Source organism: Monodelphis domestica, chromosome 2 (assembly GCF_027887165.1).
Source record: "Monodelphis domestica isolate mMonDom1 chromosome 2, mMonDom1.pri, whole genome shotgun sequence".
In the NCBI taxonomy this organism is placed as follows: domain Eukaryota; kingdom Metazoa; phylum Chordata; class Mammalia; order Didelphimorphia; family Didelphidae; genus Monodelphis; species Monodelphis domestica.
The window spans coordinates 544,228,937-544,240,914 of record NC_077228.1 but is presented as its reverse complement, the minus strand read 5'-3'; the positions used below and the strand labels follow the sequence as shown (position 1 = coordinate 544,240,914).

Below are 11,978 nucleotides of genomic sequence, written 5' to 3'. Positions count from 1 at the left end.
TTTCTAACCCTAACCTTAACCCTAACCCTAAATACGTGCCGATTTCTAACCCTAACCCTAAATACGTGCCAATTTCTAACCCTAAATACATTTCTAACCCTAACCCTAAGTCTAGCCCTAACCCTAAATGTTTCTAACCCTAACCCTAAATAAGTTTCTAACCCTAACCTTAACCCTAACCCTAAATACATTTCTAACCAGAACCGTAACCCTAAATATGTTTCTAACCCTAACCTTAACAATAACCCTAAATACGTGCCAATTTCTAACCCTAACCCTAAATACGTTTCAAACCCTAAATACGTGCCGATTTCTAACCCTAACCCTAAAATACGTGCCGATTTCTAACACTAAATATGTGCCAATTTCTAACTATAACTGTAACCCTAAATACATTCCAATTTCTAACCCTAACCCTGACCCTAAATACGTGCCGATTTCTAACCCTAAATACCTTTCTAACCCTAAAGTCGTCTCTAACCATAAGCCTAAGTACATCTCTATCCCTAAATAAGTTTCTAACCCTAACCCTAACCCTAAACTCTTACCTAATCCTAACCCTAGCCCTAACTTTAGCCTTAACCCTAAACCTAATCCAATAAAAAAAACCTATGAACCAATCACTGCCACCTTTATACCAGTTAGCAGTTTACACAGTGTGGAATCCCCTTCTCCGGGTCTCTACTCACCATATTATTGTCTTCCATTGTTCAACTCCATAATCTTTATTCTCGTTCAGTTACTTCCAGAACATGGTGCCACACGAAGGATTATGCCACTGTATGTGATGCATGTGATGTATGTGAGCAACATCACACTTTAAGGAGTGGCCACATACAGTACTCCAACAGCATCCTGTGCTCCTCTTGCCCCTGTCAGAAGTGTGGTGGGAGCCAGATAAATGGCCTCAGCGGACATCTTGCAGCCCACAAGAGTTTCGGAACTCTGGTCTTATGAAAACTAACTTTTTTAGGACTAAAGGTTGGTAATTCTCTTAAGGGGAAGTCATGTATCTTGATTATTTCTTCTTGTTTCTTTCTTAGTTTCTGCTTGACCTGCCATGGAGTTGGTGGAAGTAGGAAAATTAGGAGACAGGTTGATTAGCGTGAGGGGTAGTAAGTTGAATAATTTGGGTCATTTGAGATATGTTCTTCAAGGTATGCAAATTGAGTCTCAATTAAACTATGTTTCAATTGTTTCTTCTTAGTGAGAACTAGGTAAATTACTTGGTAAATTTGTTGTTTGAAGTAATCAAAAAAATACTCCCAAAAATAACAGCCTGAAAAAAATCAGAAACTGGGATCTGTGCAAGATAGGCTGGAACATCCTTTACTACATATGCCATAATGTCTAGCACCATACTGAATTGCCTATAAAAGTTTAAGAACAGAAGATGAACAAGTTACTAAAACTCCTAGCTGGCTCACCAAGTATTACAAGGATTGAATTAATGAGTTCAACAAAGGGAGAACAATTTAACAGAAACTTTAATTTAAGAAAAAAGTACAGATAAATAAAATAGAAAAAGCTTATTAATCTTATACCTTATTAATATGCCTAAAATTCCTAATACTACCTAAAATTTCCTAAAACCTATTTCTACTCAGGAAAGATTCTTCTGCCTGGCACACCAGGCCTAATGTATTCTACTCTATAAATTATTACCTAACTACCTAAAATAATAGCCAGCCATCACTCACTCACTGCTTCAATCAGTTTTCTATAGCAACCCAACTATCAGCAGCCAACTACCAGTAGCCCCTTACCTCAGAGATAGACCTCCTGCCCTCTAGAGAGCCAAGAGGCAAAAGAACTTCCCATGGCTGCTTCCTTTGTGCCCTCACTGACCAACTGTCCCCCCACCCCCCATCACTTCATGTCAAAGAGTAGTCTACTACTTCCCCTCAATCCTGGTCTCCCTGGTAATAATATCTTCAACTGTGGTTCACTGATGCCTGTCACTTCAGGTCTACTAAGAAATTCTGCTCTCTAGCCTCTTAAGGAGGCAGAAAGATATTAAGAAAATCTCTTTAACTCTAAAAGACCACTCTAGTGCAAATATTAATATGGAACTAGGTCTTGATCAATGACACATGTTAAAACCAGTGGAATTGCATGACAGCTTCAGGAGGGATAGGGGGAAGGGAAAGAACATGAGTCTGGTAACCATGGGAAAATATTCTAAATCATCTAATTAAAAAAATTTTTTTTCAAAAAGAAAATCCCCCTTAACATTTGCATTCATAAGGTTTCTCCCCAGTGTGGATTTTTTGATGTATACCAAGACTACAACTCCGACTGAAAGTCTTTCCACATTGCTTGCATTCATAAGGTTTTTCCCCAGTGTGAATTCTCTGATGTACAGCAAGACTAAGGATCCCACGGAATTCCTTTCCACATTGCTTGCATTCATAAGCTTTCTCCCCAGTGTGTGTTCTCTGATGGATAAGAAGATAGGAGCTCCCACGGAATGCCTTTCCACATTGCTTGCATTCATATGGTTTCTCCCCAGTGTGAATTCTCCGATGATAAACAAGACTGGGATGGCTTCGGAATGTTTTTCCACATTCCTTGCATTCATAAGGTTTCTCCCCACTGTGAATTCTCTGATGTTTAGAAAGACTGGAGCTCTGACTGAATGCCTTTCCACATTGCTTGCATTCATAAGGTTTCTCCCCAGTGTGGATTCTCTGATGGATAGCTAGATAGTAGCTCCCATAGAATGTCTTTCCACATTGATTGCATTCGTAAGTTTTCTCCCCTGTGTGGATATTCTGATGTTGAGCAAGACTGGAGCTCAGTCTGAATGTCTTCCCACATTCCTTGCATTCATAAGGTTTTTCCCCAGTGTGGATTCTCTGATGTTGAGCAAGACTACAACTCCGACTGAATGTCTTTCCACATTGCTTGCAGTCATAAGGTTTCTCCCCAGTGTGGACTCTCTGATGTCGGCCAAGACTAGAACTGTTTCTGAATGTCTTTCCACATTGTTTGCATTCATATGGTTTCTCCCCAGAGTGGATTCTCTGATGTACTGCAACACTGGAACTGTTTCTGAATGTCTTTCCACATTCCTTGCATTCATAAGGTTTCTCCCCAGTGTGTGTTCTCTGATGGATAGCAAGATAGGAGCTCCCACGGTATGTCTTTCCACACTGTTTGCATTCATAAGGTTTCTCCCCAGTGTGAATTCTCTGGTGATTATCAAGATGGGAGCGCTGACTGAATGTCTTTCCACATTGCTTGCATTCATAAGGTTTCTCCCCAGTGTGGATATTCTGATGTTGAGCAAGAACTGAGCTTAGTCTGAATGTCTTCCCACATTCCTTGCATTCATAAGGTTTTTCCCCGGTGTGGATTCTCTGATGTTGAGCAAGACTACAAGTCCGACTGAATGTCTTTCCACATTGCTTGCATTCATAAGGTTTCTCCCCAGTGTGGATTCTCTGATGTCGACCAAGACTGGAAATGTTTCTGAATGTCTTTCCACATTGCTTGCATTCATAAGGTTTCTCACCACTGTGGATTCTCTGATGTCTAACAAGACTGGAAATTTTTCTGAATGTTTTTCTACATTGCTTGCATTCATAAGGTTTCTCCCCAGTGTGGATTTTCTGATGTATACCAAGACTACAGCTCCGATTGAATGTCTTTCCACATTGCTTGCATTCATAAGGTTTCTCCCCAGTATGAATTCTCTGATGTACACCAAGACTAAGGATCCCACTGAATGTCTTTCCACATTGTTTGCATTCATAAGGTTTCTCACCAGTGTGAACTCTCTGATGTGCAGTAAGAGAGTAGCTATATATAAATTTCTTTCCACATTGCTTGCATTCATGCGGTTTCTCCCCACTGTGGATTCTCTGATGTAGGGCAAGAGAGTAGTTGTGTTTGAATGGCCTTCCATATTGCTTGCATTCATAAGGTTTCTCCCCACTGTGGATTCTCAGATGTCCTGAAAAATGGGAGCTCTGACTGAATGTCTTTCCACATTGCTTACATTCATAAGGTTTCTCCCCAGTGTGAATTCTCTGATGTACAACAAGACTAGAGCTTAGTCTAAATGTCTTTCCACATTGCTTGCACTTATGAGGTTTCTCCCCAGTGTGGATTCCATGATGTACTGTAAGGTGGGAAATCTGACTGAATGTCTTTCCACATTGCTTGCATTCATAAGGTTTCTCCCCAGTGTGGATTCTCTGATGTGCAGCAAGAGCAGAGTTCCAACTGAATGTCTTTCCACATTGCTTGCATTCATAAGGTTTCTCCCCAGTGTGGATTCTCTGATGTGCAGCAAGACTGGCCCTGTGCATAAAAGTCTTTTTGCACTGATTACATTCACTAGATTTTTGCTCAGTGTGCATTCTTTGAGGTTCAATAAGGGATGAATTTTGGGATTCAACACAGAATTCTCTCCAAGATAATTTATCGGGACCATCACTCATGAATCTTTGTCGGTCACTTTCTTCCACAGAAAGGCTCACATCTATTGGAGTCACTTTCATTTCAGGTCTGATCTCTCCTGAAAGAAATGAACACTAAAATATACATATATAATGACATATCCACATATACAACCATATCTCCTTTCCTCCACTGTCAGAACATAAACTACTTTATAGCCTATTTCCTTGGGTATGTAAAAAGGAATTCTTAATCCCTTTCTATTTAAATGGGGACCTGGAGGTCCTTTAACCATAGAGATGTAGAGGGATTAACCAGCCCAAAATGAAATAAAGTAGAAACAAGAGACAGGAAGTGAGGTAAGAAGGGGATATAAAAAAACCAGGGTCAGTTAATTAGGAGAGGAAGTCGGTTGCTGACAAAGTGCTGGCATTTGCAGGGAACTTGGCTGCTGGGAGTTTGGTTTGGTGGTTGGCATTTCATTGCTGGAATCCATGTAAACTGTTGCTTTATCTTTAGCAATTATACAGGCATGTTTTAAATCTATGAGATCTGCACCTTGTGCATTTATATTTGAGAGCAGTGAAGCTAACCACAGAGTGGCGAATTGCTATCCCTCATGAAAGAAGAATCATCAGTGAATACGACAATATCTGGGTTGTTTAAAGGAGCGTCCGAGAAATTATCTCGAGGTCTTACAACCATGGATACTAAAGATTCACAATTGTTTAATGGTTCTCCTGTAACTGGTAAATCTGGAAGCAAGGTGCCAGGGTTAAGTGTTGTACCACATTTTAAGGTGAAATTTTCATTGTCTAACAAGGTTACTTTGTATCTGATGAGTCTTTGGTCAGGAAATACCTGTGTTCTATGCCTTAACAACAATAATTTGGTTTCATGAGGACACATTATTGTTAGTGGGCATCCCAATACCAAATCAGCAGACTTAGTTACTAATAAAGCTGTTACAGCTCCACCTCTTAAGACATGATAGTGTTCCTGAAGGTACCGAGTCAAGCTGGGCCAAGTAATAAGCAACTGGTCATTGAACAGGTCCTAAAGTTTGAGTTAAAACACCTGAAGTTACCTCCTCTCTGTTTGTTTACATATAAAATGAATGTTTTGTTTGTAATCTGGGATGTCTAGATCAGGGGCAGACAGCATAGTCTGTTTTAACTTAGAAAGAGCTAATAGGTGTTCCACCACTAATCTAACCAGTTCAGTTACAGAATTTTTGTCAGTGCTATAAAGGGTTTAGTGATTTCCCCATAGCAAGGAATCCATTGTATACAAAACCCTGCTGCTCCTAGAATTGCTCTGAATTGTTTCTTAGTGGAGGGGACACTTATTTTTTAAATATCTTCAATGCACTTATGGGAAATGAAGTGGGCACCAGTAGTTAAAATAAACCCAAAATACCCCACTTTAGGGAAACACCACTGAACTTTTGCCTTTGAGATCTTGTAGTCGCTTTTATATAGTTCCAAAAGATATTTGCTATCTTCTTGGCATGCTGTGGCATTTGGTGAGGTCAAGAGCAAATCATCTACAAAGTGTATCAAACTGCTCTCTTTAAACAATTATTTCCTACATCTTCTGTTAAAATCTGCAAAAATATAGTGGAGCTTTCCACATATCCTTGGGGCAAACATCCATTGGGAACCTTTCCAGGTGAAGGCAAACCTATTTCTGGAATCTTCATTAATGAGTGTTGAAAAAAATGTTGAACACAAATCTACTATGTAAAATATGAAGTCGTGCTAGGAATAGAATAAATTACTCTAGATGGGCTCAGAATCACAGGATATCTTTTGATGGCATGATTGTTTACAGCCCTTAAATCTGATATAAATTGAGACAGGTTTTCCATCTATATCTAACTTTGGGTTTTTAGCAGATAGGTGTATTATATTCAGATTTACATGGAATTATTTTTTGCTCAATTAAAGAATTTATCACTGGAGTAATTCCCTCAACTTTTTAGGGGGGTTACTGAGGAATAGAAGGAGGTGGGTCACCTTTTATTTTGATTTGCACAGTGTATTGTTTGGGGTGTATGGGGTGCTCAGGGAGGGGTAATATCTTTGGTAAGGAGGGCTTGTCGTGCCCTCCTAGGGCAGCTCTCCAGCCTCTGACCCTCACCTGACACCGAGCTCTCACCTGTGGCTCCTAGTAGCTGCTAGCATGCAGCAGCAGCCACACCCCAGGCAACAGCTTCGACAGGCCGGCCAAACCTTGTAAGGGTAGCCATCGGGTCGTCGACCCCTGGTGAACCAGGGCTTTGCTCACCCAGCATGTGAAGACTGCTTCAGTGGAACAGGCGGAAGAAACCAACAAGAAGGTTCAACGGCTGAGAGGGCGATGCAGCAAGGCACTGTGGAGTGCTCAGGGCGTGTTGGAGCACAAAAGACAACACGGCCATCCAATGCAGCTGAGGAAGTCTCCAGGTATAACGACTTTTCGTGCCACTGGACCCAGGCTTCCAACGCCGAGAGAGTGGGACTCTCTGTGCATCAACTTTTCCACTTAAATCTTCAAGCACAGGTGTCTTTGTGCACAAAAACGCACAAAGACAATCGTCTTCCTTGGTTCGAGAGACAACCAACCAATTGTTTTAGACTATTGAACCCTAGAAACTACAATTCTCACAATTCCCTTTTCCTTTTCCTGTTTGTGTGCCATTTATGTTGATTGAGCTTTAGTTCCATTTCCACCACCCACATTCTCTCGTGCCCGGAAGCTTGGCTGGGACTGGTGTGGAGAAAGGGAGTTGCTGGCTAGGTTTCTCTGTTTTTTTCATTTCTCTTTGCTCTAAGGTGATTTTAATAAATAGTACTAAAATATACTTGGAGTATTCAAATACTAATTTTAATCTTTACAACAGGAGCAGCTGATTTGAGTAGGCCTACATCGGATGAAGATGTAGCCGAGAAACAGTCAGGTGTATCAGCTGGTATTTCAAAAGTGAGAGGTTTGTCCACCTCCTTACTATCTAAAAGAAGTACAAAGAAGTAGATTTAAAAATTCCTCAGGCAATTCTAGCATCCTAGCACTCTCTGGAGAGCATGTTATTATGGCTCTAAGTTTACATAAAAGGTCTCTCCCTAATAAATGTATAGGAAAATCGGGCATTAATACAAAAGAATGTTCAAGGTGAAAGCTTTGGGACCTTCAAAATCACCCCTAACAACCATACTACATTTAGAGAACCAAAGGAATAACAATCAGAATCAGGTGTACTCATCAACACCAATCTACAGACACCAGCATCTAAGAGGCAATCATAATACATATTTCTAACTTTCAAGGTTATATGCGGTTCATTATTATGTGGGGAAGTATGAACTGGGATAACTCAGGTTAAGAAATCAAATTCTGGGCAAAGATTTCACTCTCTGGTTCCAGAGTCCTTTCTCCCCTTTCAACCCTTCATGAAGGCCCTTGGTCATTTCTCTGGATTTCCTTTTGTTGCAGGGGATTTCCTCCCTGAGTTATAGCGTGGGTGAGTCCCATTTCAGACATATTGTTGTAAATTATCATTTGTCTCATTTGGAATAGTATTGCTAAAAGCCTTTATATTGTTATTATTTCTATAATTGTTATTATTTCTAAAGTTTCCATTATTTCTATTTATTATTATTTCTAAAGTTTCCATTATTTCTAAAATTTACGTTATTGCGTACCTGGTTCCAGTTTCTACAGTTTAACATTACATGACCACTTTTTCCACAGAAGTAACACAGTGTTTGATTTGTGTATTCTTGCAAAGGGGCTATGGTCACTGATTGATTTGCTTTTTCGCTTTCAATTTCCTCCTTTGAACTTTCAATTTCTCTCAATGTCTCTATCAAGTCACTCTTCTCTCCTCATCGTTCTTTTCATGGCCGTTAAATACATAAACTGCTTCTCTCCTCAATCCTTCAAGGTCCATACTAGCCCAATTCTGACAACTGGTCTTAAAATAATCTTTCACCACTTTACAACAATTTTTCACAAACTGTCTCCTTATTTATCTGACATCCCTTTTTCTTGCAAGATCTAGGTCTATATATCTACCTCCCAGCTCAATAAGTCTATACATAAATGGGGAAGGATTTTCATTGGGTTTTTGTTTAAGGTTTTCAAATTTCGTCCATGTACCATGACTATCAGAACAAGCTCTCATTGCAGTTAATAATGCCTCTCTAGTCTTGTGTAATCTTGCTCATTGTTGGGGTTCCATTGTGCATCTTGCAGAGGTCAATGAACTGCTCTACGTCCCTGAGCCTGATTGACAAGAGATGATTTTATTTTTCTGTCAAAAAAGCTTGGAGCAAATTTTCAATATCAATCCATCTGGGGTCATATGTGTAATAAAAGCTCTGAAGCTTTTTAACAATAACAATTGGCTCATCTTCAAAACAAGGGGAATTTTGCCTGAATCTCTTAATGTCTTGGTGGGGGTGAATGGTGTATGACACCTTAGCAAAATTACAGCTCCACTCTTATTAAAGGTGGGTACTTATTTTAAGGGGAATTGAAGTCTCAATGAATTATTTTCTGTTTCTTCCTCTTGGCTTGATGTTTGGGTTGCCATTGAGCAGGTAATGGGTGCAGGTGGGGAAATAGGTTGGATGGGAGGAGTTTGGAGAATTTGGGTTGCAATAGCATAAGTTTGGGTAGATTTAGAGATAGAACAGGACGAGGAGCAGTTTATGTAGTTATAGAAACAGAACAGGATGAGGAGTTGAGGTGATTTAAATATGAGAAGAAATGCACAGAGCAGGACTGGATAGAAACTTAGTCTGCTCTAATGATGAGGGAGTTTTGAGACATAATCTTTCTTTCTACTCTAGGGATTTCTCAAGCTTCTCTCAATGCTTTTTATATAAGTCTTGAGATTCCCCAGACTCTCCTCCAGCTTCTTTTCAAGGTCACTTGAGTTATTTTCTAGATTTTGTTCAAGGTGAGCTTTTAGTTCAGCTTTGAGGCCAAACTATTATTCTGTTTAATCCTGAGGATGAATAGGCAGAACGTCAAGCCTCTTATCACTATAAGTAGCGCTGGGAACAGTGCTATATAAAGCCACTTTGGAATACTGTGTTAGATAATGGGCATTTTAGATAGACAAGAAACAGCATTCCAATCTGAACTAGACTACAAAGTATCATATTTAATCTAATAGCTAATTTTGTTTGCAGTTCTACTTTCTGTCAGTAGATGGCATTGTTTAACATAAAGGATCAACATGTAACAGAATTAACTGCTAGGAACTTGATTTAGGGATTGTTTCAGTAAAAAGTAAGGGAAATGATCAGAAGATTTTTAAAGCATTAGTCAAGCTCCTGGCTGGCTCACCAACTAAAAATGTAAGAGTTAGGGTTAGGGATTTGACAAAAATAAAAGAGCAGCTTTTAATAACTTAATTTTTAATGAGAATATAGTAGAGTTGTAAATTAATATTATACCTTTAAGCCAGAAAAAGGAAAACTTCAACTTTTACTAATTAACAATTTAGTTGTATTAAAATAAAGATAGTAAAAGAATATAGTAAGTAACATGAATATAGGAAAGGAGTGAAATATAGGAATAGCCTAATACGTAACCAGAGACCCAATACCTATCTATAACTGCCTATATCTACCGCTAATAACAACCACCCCACAAAGTTCCAACCCAATCCATACAATCAAAACCAACCCAGTGTTTAATCCAACCCCAATTAGGTCTCTCAACGAAGACTAACCATCAACCCAACACACTCCCAATAGCCAACTTGCCCACAACTGCCAGCACCTAATTGTCAGCAACTGACTTCCTCTCCTGACCAACTGATGCTGGTCCCTTTATGTCCCCTTCTTATCTCACTTCCTGTCTCTATGATTTCTACTTCCTTTCACTGTGAGCTGGTTAATCCCTACACATCTCTATGGCAAAAGGATCTCCAGGTCCCCAGTTAAATTAGAGAAAGGAATGAAGAATTCTCTTTTACAGGTAAGAAGGAACGTCTTCCACCTTAATTGGGAACAATTCATCCTTTGAAAATGTCATTACCTCAAATCTAAAGAACAGTTTAATTAACAAAGAGCCTCCTATAGGATCACATTGGCTCTTCATAACAAATCTGTGATTTTGGCAAGGCTGGCGTTATTACATTCCTAAGTCAGACCACGACCTCAGAATGGTGCCTGAGTGACCTGACCCAAATCCTGACGGTTGAGCATAATCTTGCTTATTTATAAGCACTATGTCATTTTGGTGATTGCTATCAAACTGATCGTTGTTAGATTATCTGAAATCAAATGAAGAAAATCAGTGCTCTTTTTTTGTACTTACCCAAGTCATAAAAGGTAAAAGAGATGCCTCTTTTCACTAAAATAAAATTCTTCTACTAAATAAGATTTAAGCAAAGAAATGGCACTTTAGAAATCTCATGTAGTAACTTGAGTCCATCACCCTTTTATAAGGAAATGGACTGCGTGCGTCATTATTAGTCCTTTCATGCCCTTCCCATTTAGTGGCTCATAAGCCCTTTGCAGATGATGTTCAAAGTCTGGAGCTAAAAATTAGTTACTGTCACCTGAAGCAGTAAATAAGGGCCCAGTTTTGTTAAACAATATTTTTCCTCTTTGACGACAAGTATTTCAAGCATAATATGATTTTTCTTCCTGTAGGGATTCCAAATGGTCATAACCAGGCATGCGATGCTTTGGGGGTACATTCAGTGACAAGCTCACACGGACTACTTCTGACTAGGTGAAACATATTCTTTTAGTTTTTCAACTTAACATCAAATTCTTTCCAAACTCCCAGGAAGTTTGGCCACGCATGCTCACGGGCTCCGGAGACTCCCCCTGGCTGTCACTGCAAGTGCATCTCATCAAGTTTATAGTCATGAGATCGAGATGCTATTTGGCTTTGCATTCTTGCAGCAGAGACAACAGTCTGCAAACCGGGGTCACTAGGCAGGCAGAGCAGAAGCCATTACGAAACCATCACCGACTACGTTTTTACAAACACAGCCCTTCACTGACCCCTCACGGCAGTGCTGCGGCTGGGTTGTTATTCTTCTCCTATCTGGGAGTTCCCTAAAGGAACTGTCTGGTAACTCAGGTAGAAAAGAGCCGACCCTCCCAAAGGTGGCTTTGTATATAAACACTGCTTAAAAAGGTGATCTATGCCATTGAGCTCCACGTACAGTTACCATTAGGGGAAAACAAATCTTCCGCAGGATAGCTGGCAATGCGTGTGGGTGACTGGTTAGAGAGGTAAACCCAAACAAACAATTCTCAGCCCTCAGCAAGAACACTTGTACAGTCCTCCTCCTATTTTCCGCCTCATACAGATGCCAACATTTTCATGCTATTCTTCTTTAAAATCACAATACCGGTGGTGGTGCATGCTCATTCTACCGCGGAAACTTGCTAGGACTTCACAGGAGCTCTTTCCCCTCTTTCAACTATAACATGGGCATAAGAAGCTCAAGTAACTCCTAGGGTTCCTATGAGGATCAAATGAGAAAATATTCACAAACTGTGTGACATACAGTAGGTGCCCTATGCAAATGGTGGCTTTTATTTTATCCTTATAAT

At 39.8% G+C, this 11,978-nt stretch overlaps 1 protein-coding gene across 24 annotated transcripts in view; it reads right to left on the bottom strand.

Moving 5' to 3' along the window:
* Window positions 1-1,469: 1,469 nt before the first annotated feature.
* The window catches only part of LOC100026020 (zinc finger protein OZF-like), a 515,718-nt gene continuing 505,209 nt past the window's right edge, over window positions 1,470-11,978 (bottom strand). For 19 of the 24 annotated variants that reach the window (XM_056814495.1, XM_056814486.1, XM_056814496.1 and 16 more), the window contains one exon: window positions 1,470-4,525. In XM_056814495.1, the coding sequence (XP_056670473.1) occupies window positions 2,229-4,525 (2,297 nt within the window). In that variant the 3' untranslated portion in view covers window positions 1,470-2,228. The other 5 variants (XM_056814490.1, XM_056814483.1, XM_056814502.1 and 2 more) reach the window with 2 other exon arrangements.